Raw genomic sequence first — 23,655 nt, forward strand, 5'->3', positions numbered from 1 at the left:
TTCCAATCTGTTACAGTGCGCGGGAAGAAGGAAAACTTAAAGAGGTTAGTTCGGGTGTTATAAGGTGTTAAAGAATCAGCGTGACGATGCCATGTTCGACACGCTGTAAGTAGTTTAACATAAGCCTTTGGTGGGAGGGACAAGCAGTTGTTTTTAAGCAAGAAAAGGAATTTTAGTCGTTGTATTTTTCTGCGTAGCTGTAGCGTTTGAATATTATGTTGATTCATTAGGCTAGCAGGAGAGTCACTCAGTCTATATTTAGAAAAAATAAACCTGACAGCTTTATGTTGGACCATCTCTAAAGCGTTAATGTTAATTTTCTTATAGGGATCCCACACAATGCATGCATGTTCTAGTTTAGGTCAGATGAGGGAAGTGTAAGCCAGTAATCTAGTACCAGAGGGAGCGTGCTTTAGTTTGTGCCTGAAGAGACAAAGCTTCCTGAAAGACGAGTTACATATGTTAGAAATGTGGCGATTCGAGCTGAGATCACTGGTTATTGTGATTCCAAGATATTTATATTGGCTGACTTTGGTTAGCGGTTCAGAGTCGAGGTTATAGACAATCGACATTTAAAAAAATCTTTTTTTTTTTGTTATGGACATGCAAACGGTTTTTCTCTGTTCAATTCCATAGCCCACCGACTGCACCAGGAAAGAATGTTTTGAAGGTCAGAGTTAAGCATTACTTGATCTTCGTGGCAAGTAACCTCGTTAAACAACACACAATCATCAGCAAATAGTCTAACTTGAACAGGATGAGAAATTTCGTTAGTGATGTCGTTTATGTACATTAGAAATAGTAAAGGTCCTAGCACGCTGCCTTCAGGTACTCCAGAGGTTACTGAAAGTTTGTTAGAAGAGTAATTATCAATTGAAACAAACTGCTTGCGATTAAACAGATAAGCTGCCACCCAGAAAGTCTATCGACTGTAGTTTTCCTAAGTTTATTGTGAGAAACAAGGTCAAACGCTTTCTTAAAGTCTAAAAATATTACGTCAATTTGGCTTGACTTGTCAGGAGCACTTGCAAAGTTGTGAATAACTGTGGGTAATTGTGTTACATACAGTAGAGAAACCCTTCCGGAAACGATGCTGATGAGAAGTCACAAGCTAACTGTTGAGGAGTCACAAACTAAGCTGAAGAACATTTTTGTAAACAAGATAACAAAAATATGAATTACCAGATACATAACAAAAGGTATAACCACAAGGACAACTCAGTAACGCTGTCAATAGCAACATTAATCAAACAAAACAATTTCACATCTTGTTACAAGTTCTCCTCCAAAATAGAGGTCAAGGCACTCTGAAAGTGCTTCATCTCCAGGTTTCACAGCATACATTGTACCACACCTTGCGACCAAGTAGGAATATCGGTGCCTTCTGAATTCTAGTACTTCGAATCTTTCGACTAAAAAAGCTACTTCATTGCTCACAATGAAAATGCCAATAATCTGACAAAACTCTGGATCGTCCCCTCTGCGCATCAAAAGCACATCTTCTACTTTGTAGGTTACCTGCCGCAGTGTCACTGACTTTGCCTGCCAGGTGACGCCAACTGGCAGCGCCTCTTGAATGCATGGGTGAAGCTCAGCCCTCTCCACAGATTTTGCACTGTTTGTAGATAGTACATCGTCTAAAGCTAATTCACTGAACTCAAAGCTTTGGAGCAGCTGGTGCCTCTCTGCAAGGGTCTTGCAGATATTCCTGAAATTTTTGATACGCGTTGCAAGGCTCTTAAAATATTGGTGCTTTGCCTCGAACCTCATGCACCACAACTGCTTCAGTGGTCCAAAAAGAGATATCATGCGGGGGTAATGTATGAGATAGTGCATCTTTGGAATGAGACGGACAGATGGGTAGCGACTGACGAAGGAACGAAGGAACTCTTGAACTTTAATTTCGAGGTATGAAAGTGACTGCAATGGAAGCCTGTCTGATAGAAACATGTCTAAAATTTCTCTTAAAAGGAGGTATACTTCCCAGTCCTTATTTCCCTCTGGAATACTGGACCCAAATATTTGGGGCAAGAGTCGGAAAAGGCACCATTTTTGTGATGCAGTGCCCTTCAGGGCACTTTTGCCTTGTACAAAGGCTTCACTTGGTGGCAGCGGTTTGTTTTTTAACATCACTTCGACCATACTGGAACTTGCTCACTTTTTCCAGGTCTGACGAGGTCAAAATATGCTCATCAAACAACCCTTTTAGCACGTTCTGTATTACAAATGGCAATACTCCTTCAAACATATCATGCATGATATCCGGTGGCAACTGTGATGTAACGTCAAAGTGTTCAAGAGAAGACATTACTGACTCACAATTCAAGCCATACAGCCGCTTATACAATGCTGGGTTTATTTGAATGGCTTTCAGGTGGTTTTCATGGAGCTCTTTAGTTCTTATTTGGCATAAGTCTTCTCTTGTTATTGATGAAAGGTTTTTGATTTGTGCCATGCAAAACCGGCAAACAGATCCATGAGAAAAATTGCAGGAGAAACCACCTAAGCGATGCATGGACAAGTTGTCTCCACAGAAAGCTAAAACTACCACCTTTAAACACACTTATTTCCCATCCAACATGACACCAAGGCCCCTATCCTGCAAAGTTTTTAACTCTGCAAGCAATGGCCGGAGCACAACCTCTATGCCATGCTTTTGTACATCTACGTACTTTGCCATGATTGGGAGATGCAGCATTTTTAACTGTGAACGATACGCAGCAGGTACATTGAGTACATTGTAATAGACTGCCAGAAGCTTGTGCACACCTCTCGCTGCTCCAATTGGGTTAGCAATTTCAAGCTCATCTGTATACAATAAAAGGTGAAGCAGCTTCTCGTTAGAGTTCGTAAGCATGTCAGTCACATGCTTCTTATAAATCCTGCCTTCACGATAGCTTTGGAATGCAGTTGCTTCGGCAGCCTCAGGTTTCATTATATGTTCAGAGATACCTTTGCACTGTATAAAATTGTTCAACACACTGCCTACAGGAACGTAATAGAAAGAAGCTCGGTCACTGTCAGTATATATGCACTTCTGGGCCTCGGTGTAAGGAAACTTAGATTTAGCATACTGAACTCTTTGGTACTGTGAGCGAATATCATCAAAAAGGCCTTCAAGGAAGTTGCAGTTTAACAAGTTATTAAGAGAATCAGGCACATCAGAAAAAAATGAATTCAGTGCACACCTTATTTGTTCTGCAAACTGTTGCATGGTGCATCTAAGTATGGCCTCAACTTCTTGGAACAAAGTTTCACAGGTAGAATTGGGCACCTTTCGTGCTTCAGCAACACGAAAGAACAGGTTTGCAAGGGATTTTTTCAATCCTAAGGCAAAGTGTTCTAGCGTTGGGGGCGCCGGCATTTCCTGGAACCCTGTATCACGTGAAGCAGTTGGTTCGAACTGTGAACGGTGAGCGGCGAGATGGCCAGTAACACCCGCAGCGCCAGGGTCATCTGCTGCGTCTGCGTCGAAGTGTTCTAGTGATGGAGCCTCTGGCGCTTCCTGCAACCTTGCGTCACGTGACGAAGTTGGTGAATGGTGCGAATGATGAGACGCGAGCTGGCGACGAACACCTGTACCAGGATCTTCTGTTGCGTCTGCCCCATAAACATCAGGATTGTCGTCCGACTCTCCTCGCGTTTCTCCGTCAACGTGCGAACTCCACTGCTGGTGCTTGCGATAGAGATGTCTTCGGAGGCTCGACACAATTGTGTATCGCTTCTCACAGCCTTCAACGCCACACTTTACTTCGAAACGTGACTCTGCGGAGTGGGCATCTTCAAGATGCCAAATCATGCGCGTAAACTTAGCCGCAAAAAAATGGCATCGCGGACAACGAAAGCAGGCAACAGAACTCATGGCTACACACTGAAATCGCAGGTTTCTTGAGTATCTCGTCAGTCATCGCGCAACATACACAAACTAACCTCCATAGAGGAGGTAGCGGACGACACGAAGAGCGCAGCTGCCCCACTGGCGAAGCCTGCACAAGGCATGCAAGTCTATGGATGAACGTGTAGACAGCACACCTTCAATAGTGCCGACTGTGGCAGTGACGGGGAACGCTAGCAGAAAACGAAAGTAGCAGCAGTGATCAACAACTCCGTGCCGCAAGTGATCGTCTGCAAGATACCGCTGATACCGCTCGCTTGGCGTTGCGATTACTATCGAATCTCACGCATGTCTCGCGCTCCATGCACATCCGCTTGTTATGTTATGTTATCGAAGGCGGTAGCTTGCCGTAGCCGCCAGCTAAGCCTCCATCCCGGACCTAACATGCAACGTGAAAGCGAGCATGCCGATTAAAAATATTGGCGGCAACTTAAACTGAAAAGAAAAGAATCACTTTCAAATAATATTTTGTACGCCCCACAGCGGTTCTAATCGAGCACCCTACGCCCGTGCAACGGCTCTGGTAACAATATACATATCTCGAAGGCTATGCTTGTGGCAATTTCAAGTGCCAAAAGTTATTCAGAAGTACAATATACATCAAAAATGGCATTATAATTTAAAACATAGCGTTTATGACAAGCTTTATTTCCTGCGATTACTTTTGACAAAGCTAAAGAGTTAACGTAGACTTCGAGATTTGCTTTAATTACACGGATGAGCCGTAAGTGTTTAGCTTTGACCGGCTTTGACAGCTATGGATTTGGCTTGTGGATGGCGCGAAAACATGCGAACACCGGGAACCGCTTGACGAACCCAGCGCGAGACGATGGCGACAAATTCGCTCGATTTTTTTGAAGAAGCGAACAGCGGCGCGCTTGACACAACCGCGCAAGCTGTTTGTTTAGTTTCTTTCGGCCAGTCAAAGAAAATTATTCCACTGACGGGTGCCCGGAAGCAAGCTGACCTGCGCGCAAGCCTGCTTGGAAGCCACTTCGCGCTATTGTCTGGCAAATGCTTTCTGATTCAGGTGAGTGTGCGAAGGATTAGTTTGTATCTTCGTAAAGTTTTTAACAGCGAGGCTGTAATGTCACCAGAAGTACTTGGAAACTTTATATGGGTGTTTTGACGGCGCCCTATCGAATTTATAATTATGGGAAATGTGGGTCACGTTGACAGTGATACGCGAGTAGGCAAATTAAAAACTACTTGGGTTGATTAAGGGTACAATTAAAATTGCTAATACCTCGTTTCCTACCGGTTTAGAAGCTCTTTATTAAACAAAACAACAAGTTTTCTTGCCGCCCTGGAACAAGCAAAGCTGGCAGCACTTTCATATTTGGACTGAATGGAGTGCACGTAACGTTATTGGTTATACGTGCCGAAACGCAGTACTCGGATCGCGCAGCAGCCAGCGCTTTTTGCGCCACCGGTGAGCGCTGCGTGATCGCTGAGACAACGCACCACAAAGGCTCTCGCTTTCATGTGGTACAAAAATTTATCAGCTCGGTGGCCCCAGCGCCTGCCGGTTACACGGAGAGTGCCAGCGGCTACGCGCTCAGAGTATCGCGTTTCAATAATATTTTCATGCAATGCATACAAGCGTGCAAGAGTACAATCTTATTTTGCGAACCGCATGGGCAGTTTCCTTAAAGTCCTAAGAGAACTCAAGGTGCTACAATGTGGTTCCTTGGAAGCCTCATATGGCAGTTATTCGCCGTTTCGCATTGTTCCGAAATAACGACGTTGCACCGCGTTTATATTTGCAAAACAGTGTGGCCTGTGAAGTGTAATTGTGGCTAACCTTACGGACCCTTGAAGATGTTTTGTGCTCATTTCCTTCTTTTGTAATTAGTTTTCTTTTTCTTACACTCGGCGGTTTGCGGCTTCCGACACTTAAGTAGTCTAATCTAAAACCCTCTATTGGCTCAAACATTGAGGCTGATGTGCATGGGAAGTCGAGTGTGTATTTTATGTGAAGTGCAGTATCGCTAAAGAATTCTTAAACAAGTGCTCAAAAACTTGTACAATTTCTCATCACAAGGAAAGTGATAATCTCGTCTATTGCCAACATTCTCCGCATTCATGGCCGCACCATATCAGCAGCTTAGCATTAAGTGCAGTGATGTTTTCAATTTATTTTATATTAATAATATTTCATTCCGTTCAGAGTAAATTGAATATTTACTACCGTGCTAGTGGCTGTAACATGCTTGCGAATTTGAACATGCTATGCGCTGTAATATTTGTCAGCTTGTAGAAGCTTACTGAATTTCAAACCTAGGGAGTTCTGAAGCGTTAATAGCCACTGTGCACTGTTAAACACAAAATAAACACATTTTGTTTTATAACACATCATTGTCAGGTACATCACTATGCCAGCAGGCTATCCTAACGAAATTGTGCGTTTTCAGATATACAATGAACGATTCAAGTGTTTTGTGGACTTGGACGAAGGCACTGTAATTGAGGATGGAGCCAGAATTAATTTGCTCATTTGCGAAGACCCTGACAAACCAATGGCAGAAAAGTAATAATTCTCAATTTAGTAAATGCCTAAATAATTGCTTTTTTGTTAATTGTTCATTTACTGCATGTAGCAGATGCACTTCATACTCACCAGGTCATTTTTTTAATCACTTATGTCACATTTGTTTGTTGCATTGTGTTTTATGCAGATATATGTCATAAAGGTCTTCTGGAGAGCATTGATGAAAGTACAGCAGTTTTCATAAAGTCTAAGGTATTGGCTCACCAGTTAAGTCGTAAAGCCATAGTGACTCATCGTTCGCGCACCATAATTACTTTTTTGTCGTGGTGAGGTTACCTGCACTAGTGGTGAGTGATTTGTCACGTCTATTGAAGCATTGTGTGTCAAAATGTCATTTGCATTTTTTGGATGTGCAGAGACTAGTCCACCAATGATTCCAGCTTCAGCACAGAGATACCGATAATGATTGATTTCAGATTGTTTGCTCTTTTCTGCACAGAGTTCAGGTTCTTTCTTGCACTCAGCTTCAGCGGATTGCTAATTATGGCAACTATTTTCTAGACAGCCAAACACAGGGCTTCAGGACCTGCACCATGTGGGAAGCACAAAAGGCTCTTCTGAAGAGGTGGGCGAGTATGTGTTGCCTCAAGTGCCAGTCGACATTGCTGTGGAGGTGAAGACAGTGAAAAAAGGCGATGTTCCAGACCGGTTGAGGAGGAGAATTGTAGACTGGATTTTCTACGACTTATCATCACGTGGAATGTAAGCAAATATGATTATTGTGAAAAAATCTGTTTGTATGTATGACCATATTTCATACCATGCACCTCATAATTCAGTTGTGTTTCTTTCTTTTCATTCCGTTTGCTGGCAAATGCAATATTGTGAATTTACCTGTTCACCAAGTAGCCAAAGAGAAATTGGTTGCATAGCTGTTTAATAAACCTCATTAACCACTTAGATCTTAGTGATACTGTACATGCGTAGGGAAAAAACCTATGCACCTCTTTTCACCATTGGGTTCATAAGTTAACCCAGGTGCCTTTGCATAAGTTATTGCAGAGTGTTTTCCTTGTCCTGGAGATTTCCTTTTTGTGTTGAGAGCATGGTGTTGCCACATTTATGAAAACTTTATATATACCACATGTTTGAAAATGACCTAAAAAGTCAAGAAAATTGCCTATGGCGAAGAGATTAATTCCAACCTGCTATGTCCATTGCTTCAAGAAGTGGGCATTACTTGCACAAGAACTTGAAATTCATAATTGAATAATTAGAAAATGTTAGCGAACTTTCAGTTAACAACTCGGCACTTGTTAACCTTGCCATGTTTACTCCATTAAATGTTGCCAAAATGTTATTCCTAGGTACCCAAAAAGGATTTACAATGCCGCAGCCAGGTCCCTGGTGGCTTTATACCCGCAGTTGAAGGACAGCTCTGACAATGGCTACGTATGAAGTTTTGCTGCTTGTAACTCAAAAGATGCATAAAACCAGGCAGCGAATAGTACCGCAGAAGTCAGTACATGTGTGTGTATTTTTATATCAAAGCAAGTTTAATATTGACGTGATTTAGCTCTCCAGTACAAGACCTTACGGAAACCATTATTTAGAATATCCCTCAAGCCTTTCTTTTATAGGTGGGCAATTTATCTAAGCTATACAATTATCATTCTGGTCTCAGAGGTACAGAAAACTAGGCTTGCTGGTATGGTTTAATTTCATGCCGAATGGCTCTGCAGAAATAACACAAGACAGGAATATGCTGTGAACACATGCGTCAATGGGCACAGCCGTAAGTTTACTGTTGTCCTTTCCATGTCAGTTTTTTTTCTGTGGCGCCGTTAGCAAGTAATCATATCCTCGCAAGAACCTTTTATAAAACACTACATAGACATGATTGAAATATGTTCATTGCTGCTTTTATCCTGAGTTTGTACCTTGTGACCTGTAATTTTCTTAAGCAGTGCTATGACATATTTTTATGTTGTCTACTACCTTTGCTAGATGCAGTTGAATATAAATGTGTCATGCCTTTGTGACATCTACTATTTTTTCATGTATCAAAAACTGGAAGAAGTGATGCTTGTTCTAACGATGTCTAAAGTACTTTGTTCAGCTCCTGTTACGTACGTGAGCATTTACCATCTTTTTTGCAGTTTTCATGGTTGCTATCTCTCAAAAACAAATTTAAGAATGTTCGCAAACGGATGCCACCTGGGTGTCCTGAAGTTGATGCACAAAAGGATAAAGTACGAATGCGAAAACTGGGTGACGGCTGTGATCAGCAAAGAGTACCATTCCGCCGTGAGGTAATACATATGTATTTTCATGCACTATGTTAGCAGGCACTTGTCGACAAGCAGCCATTAGCTCTTGCACAAAATAAAGAATCCTTTAGTGCCATTAATGTGCATAAATATTTGTACGATTATTTGCTCATTTCTGTAAGTGCTTTTTGGAACTAAAGCACTCATTTCTACTTTAATGTGATTTGGCAGTTTAGCCAGTTTGTAGAATTCAGTTGCTTATTTGTAAATATCTTAACAAATGTTCTCATTTGGTAAGAGCCTCAAATTAAAATCAAGTCAGACGACTTATACATGTGATAATTAATCTGACCTAATGCATTCTATCCTCGTGTGCTTCTGACAGTGTTACTTGTCAGCAGTGAAGCAGTTTTGGAGGGATGCTTTAGTGTCACATTACAGGCATTTATCTTCTAAGTCAGTGTCAATTTCAACCTTGTAGCATAACATTTCATTATCTCAACAATGGACCACTGTGCTCTGTAAGGCATGAGTTTGGTGTGCGTAGAAATGCTTGCCCTAAACAAGAAGTAAAATGTAAGTAGCTTGCACTTTAGTTACTCAAATTATACATCATTAATGATCACAGCAGAGGAAAAAATATTTAGAAAAACTGAAGTGGTTGCTAAATGTTTCAGTCTGTGCCTGCACATAGGGAGCATGAATCAGCACTGACATGATTTTGCTGCAGTGGCTAACAGTTTAAAGAGAATGACAAAAATAAAAGTTATCAAAAGTTCCTAAGTGTCAACAATGAATAAATTTAATTTATTCTATTTTCAGATTGCTGTTTCAACTTCTCTTGAGATGGATCCAGTGTTTGTCACAGAGACCATAAATTTCATGAAGAAGGAGTTGTCGAATTCGAAGCCAAGTATGGAAAAGCTCAAAGATGCGATGGATCGAACATGCCAGGCTAGGAGAAAGTGCCTAGAAGTGGACGCAATGAACATACAAGACTTCCTGGTGTTGTATCCAGCACTAATGGTTGAAAAGGAAGTGAGTGTTGCAGTTGTTGAGTCCCATTAATACAGTTTTGTGTAGCAATATCACTGAAGTATCCTTTGTTTATCTTATACAGGTGTCATGTAATACCATCCACTTTGTGCCATTTATGCAGTGTTGTCTGCAAAGTGCGTTCTTCAGTAAACCTGCTTATTTGTCCAAGCTTGCATGGAAAGTACTGGAAATTGTTGCATGTGTTGAAAGTGGTTCAGGGATGCCATTATGTTATGTTATGGTATTTTGGCAACTAAATCATGAGTACAGTGACTTTTACTGCAGTCATTTATGACTTATGAATACAGCTTTGGTGAGCGACAAAAGGTTGAGGGACCTGAATATGGACGCATTATTGCCAGTAAATGTCAGTAGAAACGACAGTCAGTGAAGGTGAGTGAGCGGAAGTAACGGTTAGTGTGAGTGGATGGGAGTACGTATACGAGTGAGTGGTTGTGAATGAAAGTAGGCAGGAGTATTAGCGCGTGTGCATGCCAGTATGTGTGATAGAAGCATGACGTGAGTGGTTGTGAGTAGGAATATGAGGGAGTGTTCACAAGTGTGAGTACACAGCTCATGAAAATATTCGTAAGCGAGCATTAAGACACATTCATACCGAAAGCGGCGCATCTAAGCGGACAAGCGGATTTTCAAAGCGGTGAGGCGGCCAGCGCCCGCGCCTACTCAGACCAGCCGGGTTGTCTTGCTGCCCGCGCCACTGGGAAGGCAGGGCATCTCGCAATTTGTTTAGCAATTTCAGGGACGTGCTGCCATCTCGCGGCACTTTGGGTTTGTACGTGCACTGTCTATATTTTTCTCGTCGTGGGTTGGCGCGCTCCCGTCCACTGTTTAATTCTTCAAAATGATGAGCTCAGACGAAGAAGACGAGATCGTTGGCATTTTGCTCGTCACTTGTCTAGTCGCTTTTCAAGATTTGTTAGCGTGCAGCACAAGACAAGGACAAAAAAAAGTATAAAGCGACGACATGGTGCCGTGTCGTCGTTTTTTACCTTCTTTTGTCCTTGTCTTGTGTTGCGCTCTAACAAACCTTACTATGAATCCCAACCAACTGGCCCAACTTGCCGTTTTGATGCTTTTCAAGAACAGAAGCGAAAAGCCCAGAGAGAGACATTTGTTTACATTCGTTCACCAGCGCTTCCGCCATGTCGAGTTCTGATTGGCTGCGGCCAAAGCGGGCAACTTGTCTGCGCGAAAAAAATTGGTCCGTGCGCGATCCGGTCAAGCAGTCGTGTATTTTCCGCCAAGCAGAAAATCTGCGGCCACTTGGCCATATCCGCTTGTCCACTCCGCCTTCGGTGTGAACGTGCTTTTAGTGTCGGCTTACCATGCTGAACTGTGTTTGTTTAATGCATTTCATTATGCATATATGTATGCAAAGCTGCATCGCCACAATTCCTGACAGGGAAAAATGTGGTATTCCTACCTACTCGGAGAGTGATGTGTACTAGCCCATTCCTGTATTGCTGTTCTTAAGAAAATTGTCCATTAGACTTTTATTCTATATAGCTATCCATTCATCCCACGGTAGCATGCTAGGAGCAGCAAGTTGGCTACCTTTGTTCAGGACAGAATGCTTTGAAGAGGCTCAGTATGGTAGCCCAGTAGCTATGTATACTGTTCTAATGATGAGCGCGAGGTTGGGGCTCAATCCCAACCACATTCTAATAGGGGCAGAATGCGAAAACATTTGTTTACTATGCGTGAGGTGCATGTTAAAAACTGCAGGTGGTCAAAATCAGGACCCTCTACTATGACGTGCCATCAGATTGTGGTTGTAGCATGTGAAACCCCAGACACGAATTAAATTTGTTTAAGCGTGCACACTGCATTCATGTTTTCAATCCTGAAATGATTTACCAGATACAGTCACTGACTGTTTATTCGGACCTCACGGGGACTGCGAAAATGTCCGAATAAACAGGTGTCCGAAAAAGCAGATTAAGGGGGCAAAAAATTCAATCCTTTATTTCCACGCACTTATTCAGGCTCGGCAGTAGTCTTGAAGAAATCGTGAATGCGCCGTTGCACTCTGTTCCGTTTACGCGCAATCAGATAAGCCTGAATCTCGGAGAGGGTCGTACGGTCACTATAGGCGGCTGAAAGCACAGTCACCGCATGTACACGCTCCGCATGGGACGGCAGCATAGCACATCGTGCATCATCTTCCTACTCAGAGTCATCGTCTGGCGGTGCAGCAGAAACCTGACAAATGATCTCGCTGTCGTTGAGTTCTGCGCATGTCAGTACAGCAGTGTCAGCACCTGTGAAACTGTCAAATGAGACGGTGTCCGGAATCGCAATGCAACCACTGCGCGAGTCTCGGCAGAACATATTCCGTGTCGGTAGGGAGCACATCGGAAGGCGACAAATCTTAGGCCTCCCGGCACCCGCTTGCCGGCATTCCCCAGCACAGCCTGTGCGGGCACTGTCGGTGCCATTAGACACTTGACGCGATGTTTCCATATGCCGCGTTGGATCGCCGGAACCTCGACACAGCACACAAAGCAAACGCCACCATGTCGACACCAGTCGCACAAACGAAAAACATGGTCTACTCGCCGCATCGTGCGCGAAGAAAGAAATCAGCTACTGGATTGTCTTGACATGGCTTACTAAGCTGGAACCAGAACTGCTGGATAACCACTCTATCGAACCAGGCAGAAACGATGATGATGGGCGGGGATTTGCAGTAGCGGTACTTCGTGGGGCAGCAAGGAGGCTCCGTTCAAAACAAAAATGCCGTTCAGCAAGTTGAACCATGCATCGGCCAGAGTCGGTGCATGGTGCTCTCGATCGGGAGTGTCCGAAAAATCAGATGAGAGGTTGCAAGGTGTCTGAACTTTCGGCAGTTGTTATACATTATGGTCCATGGGGAGAATGGTGGTGCCGCGAAGCAGACCGAATAATCGAGCATGTCTGAATTTTTGGAGTCCGGAAAATCAGTCGGTGACTGTAAACCAGTAGCACTGACAGTGCCTATACCTGCAAGTGTCAAAGGACAAGCTAAACTCCTGCCATGGATTGTGAGAAATATTGTCATTACATAGTCTTCATCATTGTACAAGTCATGTGCACAATTTCCTGCAGTTATGTTGCCACATTATCTTACTTCAATATGTGCTACTGCTGCTAGGGATTCGTTTATATCGGCAAATTCTTTTATTCTGAATTTATAATCTGCTTAAAATGGACAATAAGCAGAAAAGTTTGTTTTGTAAGACACTAATATTTATGCTTGTGTTCTAGATCTTGAATGAATGCAGCCGTCTGACGTCCATTTCACCTGACGTGTCCCTTCTACAAGCACTTCGGAAGCATGCCGATGGAATTCTTCAAGCAGTGCAATATAAGCAACCTGCGTTGCCTACCTACACCACGGTGACAACAGCAATAAACGTGGCACAAGGGAACTCCAAGAGCTGTACGTATTGGAACAACAAAATTTGTACACTTGAATCAGGGGAGGTGTGTGTACAGTGTGGTTTGCTCAAGTTCATTTAAAACTAGGCTTCAAATGAACCCTTCAGACACTTGCATTTCATGGAGATATCCATTAATCTTCAAGACACGTGAACCAATGTTTTTATGCAGAGTTGCGTAATAGGCCGTGAACCACACTTAAAATCTTTGTTATGCTTGAATGTTTTTTCTGGTTGGTTGGTCAAGAACAATGCGTAAGCATATTGGTTAGAGTTTCCATACTGTAATTTGTCCTGCATTTTGTGTACTATTTAATGATACCATATTTACCCGCATAATTTGCGCACTCCTAATATTTAGCCAGCTTTACACAAAAAAAAAATTTACTCGCATATTTTGCACTCCCCGTCCCGCCGGAGCCAGCTTGCCAGCGCGCGCGCACGGAGGCTTTGGACAGCCGCGCCCATCGCCACGAAGGCGAGTGCAGTCATACACACGACGGGCTGCGAGTGCGAAGTCCCTTCTTCCTAGGACTTCACTGTTTTTTCCGGAAGCCCCCAAACTACGGTCCCTAGAATATTACATTCTAGGGACCATACTCGAACACGCGAACCTGTTCACGGGTTGCCGGAACTGCTCGAGCGTTTGCCTCTCTCTATCTCCCCTTCTCTCCCACCATGAGAATAACCTAACCTAACCTAACCTAACCTAACGCAACAGTGAGTGAGAAAGGCGCCTCGTCCGTTCCTATAAGGACAACTGGCTGTGGAAAGCAATGCTGCACGGTTATGCTTGCCGTGACAGCTGATGGCCGAAAACTACCGTTCGTAATCTTCAAGCAGAAGACATTGCCCAAATTGAAGGTTGAAGGCCATATAACATTTGTGTCCAAGAAAAAGGCTGGATGAATGAAGAACTGATGAACGACTGGCTCGACACTGTCTGGGGTAAGTGACCAGGGGCCTTACTGTGACTGCCGTCGCTGCTGGTGTGCTCGACATTTTCAAAGGCCATTTAGGGGACAGCATAAAGAAGTTGCAGGACATGAGGACCAACATGGCTATTATCCCCAGCGGACTATCATCTGTTCTGCAGCCCTTGGATGTCTCCGTAAATAAACCCTTCAAGGACTACGTGTGCAAGATGTATGTGGAATGGATGGCCAGCGGAGAGCATGGGCTCACTCCCACTGGCTGGATAAAGAGACCACCACTAAAGACGGTCTGTGAGTGGATACTCGCAGCGTGGCACCTGGTTTCTCCAAGTATTTTAGAAAACAGCTTCAAGAAGACGGGCCTGTCGAACGTGCTCGACGGAACCGAGGACGATGCGCTTTGGGAGGGCGGTGACAGCAGCCACGACGATGATTCCCAGTCGGACCTTTTGATCAGCGATTCTGACTAGACCGTGCATGACCGAATCTGGCTTGTTAAAGTGCGTACTAATTCTGTTTAATAAACAAGTACCCTTCATTTATGCTATAATTTTTTCTTTTTAATGTACATACCGAACGCGTTACTACATATTGCACATTTTGAATGCGTTCGCGAAATCTCCCCGTAATTTGCGCACCCCCTATTCGGAGCTCTAAAATCACGAAAAAAAGTGTGCAAATTATGTGAGTAAATACGGTAGTGGTCTGCTAAGCATACATAAATTACTTTTTGTTTTGGGCCACAAGTGGCCTTCACTGTACAACAGCAAATGGTGCACACAGCAACCAGTAAATATTTTGCATGATGGATGCAATGGTTGTCTCTCTGATGATAGCTGTATCACTGCAACATTAGAAATTGATTGACACCTTGTGATTGTAACACAGTTCTTGCATTTTTAGTTTCACTTTATATTGTGTGTGTACAGCATGCATGTATACATGCATCTTGCAACTATGGTATCACACTCTAGTGAATAGACGTACAGAGCAGTTTATTTATTTGGTCAAATTGGAGAATTAAATCCAAGAACTTTAACTTGTTCAAGCTCTGTGTATAAGATATAATTTCTTCCAGAGTTTGATGTTGTAATGCCAAATGCAGCCAAATTTTATTACCGAACTGTTGCTCAGTTTGCGTGTACGTGATTCTTCGGTGCTGGATTATGTAGTTTGTATGATCATGCTGGGGGGAGGGGGGGAGCCGTAATGGTAGTAAACTTTCCCAAAGAACATTCCCTACCTAGCTGAATGCTGCTTTTTGTTAAACCTATAGGACATGCTGTTTGGCACGCGCTGCAGAAGCATATTTTTAAAATACTCACCCTTAATGTGTATAGAGTAATTAGAGAAGTTGTCCTGCATGCTAACCATCAATGTAATGCCAGTAAGTACATACACCTGTCATCACCATTGCCTCTACAAGCATAATGCATCACCTTCATCCTTTCGACTTTGCTATGTGCACGGCTCCCATTATGCATTTACTAGATTTGATTGCATTTTAGCGTGGCGTGTAAACATTGTAATGCATAAATGTAAAAATTGCACGAGTTGCAACCTTTGTGGCCGATAAACATAGAGATTGTGTGCAGTTGCATGTTGCATATGATAAAAGTAAATAGTTGCATGGATTGTGTTAGTTGCTTAAGGTTTAATTAACACTGCTTGGCTAAAGCTACACCTCTCATAGTTTCCGACATTTGCATTGGATCTGCACAGTCTTTTGCATTCATATATGGGCCATTGTGTCAGTAACCTAAATGTTTACGGACTACACACAGTCCAGCTAAGCTGTGAGATGGTTCCTATTACGAACGAGCTTTGCCTAAGCCTTGCATTTTCTATGTTTTAGATGCCAGAGGAGTTGGTGCTCTCATTCTGTTGCCATTCCTCTTGAATGAACGTGGGGATGACATCTTTGCCCCATTGGTAAGATCTCATATGTTGTAAGCATTCTTTCAGATAAACACAAAAAGAAGAGTTACAATGGTATTCTATTTGTGGGTCGGTTGGACATTGGTCCTTGAGGCTAAAGAAAATTGAGAAAAGAAGTTTGGAAAAAGTTATTTTTTAGTTTGATGAAACAAGGCTGTAGGGCTTTCATGAATCACCAGTAAAACCTTTGGTGCCACTCATGCAAGCTGCATTTTAACTAAAATTTTTCTTTTGTTGAAGCTCAGTCAGTTTGTGAATTAGGAAAGAGATAGGTTAGATCTAGCACATCTACTGTTATAATTGTGTTTGCCATGTTAAGTTATGCATATAAAGCATACAATGCTGGGAGCAGATTATTTATTGCTGAAATCCTTTTTTTTTCTTCTGAAGACTTGCTGCAAGCAGTGGGCATTCGTTGGAAGCTGAATCGCTATTAATGGTTTATTTGGGGACTGTTTCTAGTATTGCACTCGTGCATTGTGGTTCTATAACCATGAACTACAATAGAAGATTATCCTTGTAGTGCAAAATATCAGTAAGGGAAAACCAGCGAAAGGAGAGCAGACAGGTTATCTTTCTGCACATTGCAGATCTTGCTTCCGCGAACTATGTTTCTTTACATTAGGATTATGGGTGGAAATAAAGAGAAAACTGCATGCCAACTGTGAGTAGCACATCATATTCAAATAAATGGTGAAGCCTGTGTTAGCCAAAGCTAAGTTTACTTGTATGATGTGGAAATGAGATTGGCAGGTTTTATGTTGGCAACTTTTCTTCTTTTTGTTGCGCCTTGTTAATGTGTGTCGGCACCATAATATGTAGCACACCTTGCTTCTGAATTAAGTCTTGTAAGTGTAAAGCCTGTCTATCTCCCTTTCTGTTTCTCTAGCTTTTCTTTCCCAATTATTTGTGCTACAAAGATATGTCCTATAGCAAAGATCAACTCGCCAAAAAGGTTATTGTGTTGGCTACTAGCTTGCAGCATAGCTTTTTTTTGTGTGTGGCTTTTACCACTAATAGATATAAAACTGTAGTATTTTTTAAAGCTAATTAACTCATAGTAAGGTTCGTTACAGCACCATTGTTGTTTTATACCTTCTTTTGTCCTCGTCTTGTGTTGCGCTGCAACGAACCTTACTATGAATCCCAACCAACTCTCCCAACTTGCCGTCTTGATGCTAATTAACTCACCAGGCATTCTTACTCTGCTAAGGCATTCTTACCAGGCATTCTTAAGCTGATAAGACCCAAATTAGGTTTAGTGATAAAAATGTTGCTATAAGGTCCATGTCTACTCATATGGATGAGATTTATTTCTGTTTCAGTTATCAGAAATGCTTAGCCTGAGATGTTTACACTCTGTAAAACTTCTGAAACTATATATACACTTGCCACTAGCTACCTAAAGAGCAGAATTTTCTCATTGTTACACATAATGAAAATAATGAGACTGTACAGTTTTTAAACATCTAAGGCACCTTGTCCTGTTTCTACCATTTTTATCATATAGTAAATTTGCTTCTCAATATTTTCATTTTGTCAACATTATCAAATTTCATTTGTCTGCTCCAGCAAAATAGAGAACATTTACCCAGTCTAGAGACTGCATATGAATGCAACCATTCAGAATTGTGAAATTTGATTTCAAGCTTTCCACGGGCTAAAAGACAATGTACTCCCAAAATTACTTTCATGACATTGTTTCCAAATTTATGCACTTCATTAAAGGCAAGTCATGGACAGGCACGCTGCAGCAGCATATGTAGCATAAGTTATTAGTTTGTTCCATTCGTGTGTCTTGACTTTTTATCTTCACCTTAGTGTTAATTATTTTCATTCAAAGGCTGTAATCAGTGTGCAAGGTCTATATAAAGGGCACATATTTCAATTTGTTTGTGGTTGCCTTAATGCGTGCCTTATTTTTTTCTTTTAAGGTTGATGGAAGGACACGCCCATACCCAACATTAATTTTCACCGGCGATAGTGTGATGTCCTCGGAAGGGCTGAGTGTCACATTCGAAAATGTGCAAATTGATGTGCTTGATGTGACAGCTGGTATGGCTCTTCTCTTTTCCATGTACTGGGCGTATAACATTGAGTATGTACAATCTGCCAAACAAACCTTTGCATTGCTTGAGCACCTGATGGGCATAAAATGGACCAAGCTTTCAACTAGGGCTATTAAAGTGCTCACCAAGCTCAATGCATGTGCAGCTGAAAAACAGCAGTGAAGGGCCGTCAAGGTGGTTAAATGTTCTTGCAAAATTGTTTTTTTAGTGCACACAGTTTCTTTTTTAACTTGAAATAATTATTGGGCAGTTGTAGGAGGAGAGAAAGTGCACAGTTGCTACTTTCGCTAGTGCAACAGCATGATGGCAAAGTAATGAAGTGAAAAAACATGCGCGGTTCTCGCAATTGATTTTTTTATTGATGGCCAAAAATTTAATTGGAGCAAAGACTGTGAGAAGTAATACCATTTAAGCGCAATGATCAAAGCATGAATGTACATGGAAGGCAATGTCATTATTGTGACCTTTTAAGTTTAAGATGCGTAATTCTAACCGAGCCTTCTGGGCATATCCTAATCTTCCCGAGCTGCTAAAGATGACCTGCACACCATATCTGTGACTGGTTCTTTAGCTGTTGCAACATTTTATGAATATAGACTTTTTCTCTTTTCCTGCTGACCCTGTGTTAGTTTTATCCCGTAGTTTTCACTCATTTGACTAGACTTTACAAGTTCACGTTATGATATCACTGGATATCCAGAATCTACCACCTGCTGCACCTGTTGCTCAAACACTTTCCACAATAGATGGGTAAAAGATTCATTCAATGCGACACCAAGGCAAGATCTTGGCTGATTCTATTCTTAAGAACTTGTAAGTGGTGTGATGTGAAATTGAGGAGAGAATTCAGAGTGGGGCGAGCACTGCCACAAAAGCAGAGGTCGAAATCCAAAAACCAACTCGTCATTTTTTTTTTATTTTGCATTATGTTGACAGCTTAATAACCAAACACCTGTTTACCTGTAATATGGCAAAAAAAACAACTTGCAATTTTTGGATACGTGCCTCAAGTTTTGTGACCACCATGTTTGTTGGCAGTACTCATACCGTGCTGTTAAGTGTCCTAAATTCCACATGAGACCATTAAAAAGTGAAGATTTGATTTGGCTGAACTGGTTTTCAGGCAGCATTGACAAAGCTTAGCATTCATCTAATAAGGGAAGTGTCTGAGCAACAGATGATGGATTCTCAATATGCAGTGCATGTCAAGGCATAAGCTTGTGGAAAGCTAGTAAAATGGCTGAAAACTATGGGGAAAAAAAGCTGGCACAAGAAAAGCAGGTTGTACTGTTTTAACATTGTACTGCCCTATATGTGCGAACTGTCGCATGGGGCAAAGGACATAGGTGGCACGTGATGTGGTGTACACATCAATTTATCAGCACCAGGAAAATTAGGATCTAGCTAGCCATTCATTGAGGGCTCGTTTACAGTTGTCTGCTTTGAACCTCTAAGTGCAGCATAAAGCAAAAGCATAATTATGTTCAATGCGGAGTGAAGGAGGTGCTTTCTCTTCCCCTGTTGAGCAGCAAGATGTATGTGGGCCACATCTTTGTCGAAAATGAAATTAGTGAGTTCAGCACTTGTCCTCTTGTTTTTCACTTTGCACTGCATCTTTCATGCTGTTTTTTTTTCTCCGGGATGTAAGCTGAATCATGATAGGAGAGGACATACTAAAACCCATGTTTTACAGTAAAAGCTCGTTAATTCGAACCGCAAGGGGAAGCCGCTTCAGTTCGAATTAACGAAAGTTCGAACTAACGAAAGTGAAGGAGAGCAACAGTCCACTGCGATTTGGAAGCAGTAGGGCATGTCAGAAATTTGGCGTGTCATAAAGTGGCACACGCCATCTTCAAGTCGAAGCTCTGGGTCCGACTGTGCCACACTACCGATGTCCACCGAAACGAACGTTAGCTGAGGCTTAACACCATCACAATGAATCGCGATGGCCGATACCTCCTAAGCTGAAAACAGACGTGCACAACCGATGAAGACTGCCGAGACAACGACGCTGAACATGTGAAGGTGGCGAAGGCCCTGATTCGTTGGTTCTTGATTGCAAGCGCAGCTGCGACGTACTTGATTCGCTGTGTCACGATGGCACTTGCCGTGCCATCTCCGCACAACATTAGCAGCTGTACAAGATTTCCAAAGCCTCCGAGGTTCGCAACGGGCATGAAGTCTCGGAGGTTACGTAGAACGGAGAGGCGGCAGCCGCCGCTGCCTTCTGGCTGACCCCGCGTCGGTTAGATTTTTTTCCGATTTTACCTTCTCTCGCCGTTCTCTACGTTTCGGAGGCAATACAGCCTTGTGTGTACACAGTAGGCGCGTTTCTCTGGCCGTGTGCCAGGCGAGCGTAGTTCGAATTATCCGTGAGGGAACCTTCTCGCGTTCGAATTAACGGACTTTTTTTATACATACACTTCTGTGGAGCTTGGCCGGACAAAATCGTACAGTTCGAATTATCCATAAATTCGAATTATTGAAGTTCGAATTAACGAGCTTTCACTGTATTCATAACAGAACTTTCTTTGTTGCCCCCTGTTGCTGTTCTTTGCCTTACAATGCTTATGAAGTGGTGACAAATCTTTCCAAATTATAGTCGTTATGGCAAAACAGTGTTAACAATTTAAAGAATATTCTCGACGGATATAATATCAGCATTGTTTTATCATCACTAATTTTTGAGAAAAAATTTCTCATTTGCAAAAGAATGCCAACAGACATTTCCAGTTGGGCTTGTAGGCTGTTCATCATTACCATGAAACAGCGCAGAAATCTGATGATAATGAAGAGAGGCACAAAGCGCTGTGGATGTCTTCTTTTCTCATCGACAGGTTTTTATGTTGTTCCTTGGTAGTAAAGAAAAATCAGACATTACACTTTTGTATGTGTCCTGCCAGCACCATCTGGTTTGCATAAACGATTCTGTTGTGTGGGAAGACATGTGCAGGCCAGGATGATCTTGTCAACACACACATGCAGGATTAAATCAGCCTATCTATTCTCTGCTCCCATTTGGCGATGAATTATCACACGTGTGAGTCCACCCTAATTTTCTTGCAGTATAAAAAATAAAGCGATAAAGCGCTTGATTTTGTTTCGTTGCTATCTTCTTGCCGTATTTTCCCCATTCACACACCACTATGGATTACAACTAGCCCTGTCAGCCACCTTCTTAGTTGAGAGCTTTGTCATCAAGCGGTTGCACTACTGAAACTATAGCTGTTCACTTCATTAATGCTTTATGTGAATTTTCTTATTATGTCTACACCTTGCCACTTTCCCAATTTTTTTTTGTTTATATGTTGTAGTGCATCAACATATTGAAACTTTGCAGTTGCTAAGTGAGCTAAGTGCTTAGTGTGCCCTTTTTACATGTGTATCTTGCCATAGAGCGTTTGTGTCATGTGTGATAGTGCAACTACTTACATTACCGCACTTGCATAAAAGATGCTCAAATGCACTTTTCATGTTACATGGAATTTTTTTTATTGCTGTGGTAGTGCATTCATGTATTGTAACTTTGTAGCTGGCATGTAAGATGGTTAGCATGCCGTTTTCTATATGTGCATCTTGCCGCAGGGCTTTCGTTTCAAATGTCATAATGCAACTACATTACATTACAGCATTTGCAGAAATGAAGCTTGAAGTGCACTTTTTCTTGTAACCATTAATATTTTTTTTGCTCTAGCAATGCATCTTATTGTGTCATTAGTTTCAATACAAGATGCTTAGCACCTGTTTTATATCTACATCTTACCGCAGCGCTTTTGTTTTGCTGACTCGTGATAGTGCAACTACAGTGCATTACTGCTCTGTTGTAAATGATGCTCAAAATGCGCACTTTCTCTCGTGTATCTTGCCACTTTTTTTATTTGCGGTGGCACTTTATCCACCTAGTGTGCCTCTTTTCATCTACATCTTGCCACAAAGCTCTTGCTTCACTCACAAGGGGTGTGTTGCACCTACACAACATTGCAGTGATTACATACCTGGTGTTCAAAGTGCACTTTCTGCTAGATCTTGCCATTTTGCTTACATATGGTAGTGCAACAGCACATTGTATTTTGTAGTTGCCATGCTAGTTGTTTAGTGTATACACTTCTTGTTTATAAGTGCATATTGAAATAGAGGTCATATTTTTGTGCCGTGTATTACAGCTAATTATAGGCTATGCTGTCTGTCATGCCTCATGTAGTGACACTGATATGGCAGAACTTTGCAGTAGTCATGCTAGTTCAAAGCCTGTTTTTCTCATTCTTAAAGTGCGCATTATTTGTTGTTTCTATCTGCAGTGTGCCTTTTTTAATATCGGACATCATATGACTTTCCATTTGTGGTTTGTTGCAGTAGATTGCAATGTTGAACTTCAATACATGCATATAGTGCAGTATGTATTTATCTTGCATCTTGCACGAAATTAGTGCGTACGATTGAGGTGATTTTGGTGCAGTAGTGGACTGAATCACATTTTTTTTTTGCAGTACATATGTAATTCGTTTCATTAGCCATTCACAGTTTGCAAAGTTGAACTCATTTTCTTAAGGTATTTCTCTTGTTCACAATACTTGTAAACAAGAAGGTTACTGACAGTGCTCCTGTGCTTTAGGCAAGCACATTTACAATGCCATTGTATGTGCAGGGGGATTTTTACACAAATACTTATTTAGTGAGAAAGTGTCTCTTCTAGTCATATATATATATATATATATATATATATATATATATATATATATATATATATATATATATATATATATATATATATATATATATATATATATATATATATATATATATATATATATATATATATATATATATATATATATATATATATATATATATATATATATATATATATATAGGCCCTGTTGTGTGACAGTCATTTTTTATATGTATCGTCCAATCGAAATTTGATTGGAACAAGATATTTCTCCTATTGTGATTCTGAAAGAGACGTGTTTTGATCAATGCTGTGATATTTTTGTGCATTAATAAAGCTACCTTGAAACTTTTTGTGTGTGTTTCAGATAAGTTCAAATCAGAGGTATGAAAAGCACATTAATTGCTGAACTGAAAACTGAAGACGATTATGTTTTGCATTTAGTACTATCCTGCAGTAGATTCTTATTGCCATGGCTTTTATATCAATTTCATGCACATACTTCGTGGACACTCCTTTTCTTGTATAGTTTTCCAAATCTAATTTGTTAGCATCTGAAAGTTTAGGAGTTTCTTTACCCAAGTCTCATGTAGCTGTGGCCATCCTGCTGTGTACTAGTAAGCAATCATGTTCTAAAGAAAATAGTGTATAGCTAGGTAAGGTGGCTTTGCAGAGCATGGCTAGCTTTAGCATAGTCTCTATTGTGCCTATTGATAAGACAAGTCCCTCTAATATTTACTTGGCTTATTTCCAGTTCAGCAATAACAGCTGCCAGTGTTGAAAATTTTTTCCTTCACCGTCATAGGTGTGCTCTTCTATTGTTTTGAGGTGCATTTCTTATTTCCTGCATTCAATGTGGTCACTACCTTCTTTGCATTTATTCTTGCTAGTCATGCGATTGTGTGATGAG

The 23,655-nt window shown here is 41.6% G+C and overlaps 2 protein-coding genes across 2 annotated transcripts; one reads left to right on the plus strand and one right to left on the minus strand.

Moving 5' to 3' along the window:
* Positions 1-1,242: 1,242 nt before the first annotated feature.
* LOC135897219 (uncharacterized) lies at positions 1,243-2,142 on the minus strand. Its single transcript, XM_065425802.1, has one exon. It carries the CDS (start codon positions 2,140-2,142, stop codon positions 1,243-1,245), a length of 900 nt encoding a protein of 299 aa, XP_065281874.1.
* Positions 2,143-6,348: 4,206 nt separating this feature from the next.
* LOC135897207 (sterile alpha motif domain-containing protein 3-like) lies at positions 6,349-22,761 on the plus strand. The gene is made up of 8 exons (XM_065425787.2): positions 6,349-6,425; positions 6,948-7,148; positions 7,754-7,838; positions 8,546-8,698; positions 9,479-9,694; positions 12,962-13,136; positions 15,925-16,001; positions 17,942-22,761. Exons 1-8 carry the CDS (start codon positions 6,415-6,417, stop codon positions 18,236-18,238), a joined length of 1,215 nt encoding a protein of 404 aa, XP_065281859.2. The 5' UTR covers positions 6,349-6,414; the 3' UTR covers positions 18,239-22,761.
* The last annotated feature ends 894 nt before the right edge of the window (positions 22,762-23,655 follow it).

Source organism: Dermacentor albipictus, unplaced genomic scaffold, assembly GCF_038994185.2.
Source record: "Dermacentor albipictus isolate Rhodes 1998 colony unplaced genomic scaffold, USDA_Dalb.pri_finalv2 scaffold_35, whole genome shotgun sequence".
Taxonomy (NCBI): domain Eukaryota; kingdom Metazoa; phylum Arthropoda; class Arachnida; order Ixodida; family Ixodidae; genus Dermacentor; species Dermacentor albipictus.

Coding starts and splice junctions, on each gene's coding strand:
- LOC135897219 (XM_065425802.1), bottom strand. CDS start 2,142: ATGGTCGAAGTGATGTTAAAAAACAAACCGCTGCCACCAAGTGAAGCC.
- LOC135897207 (XM_065425787.2), top strand. Junction 7,149..7,753: donor GACTTATCATCACGTGGAAT/GTAAGCAAATAT, acceptor TGTTATTCCTAG/GTACCCAAAAAGGATTTACA. Junction 16,002..17,941: donor ATGACATCTTTGCCCCATTG/GTAAGATCTCAT, acceptor TTTTCTTTTAAG/GTTGATGGAAGGACACGCCC.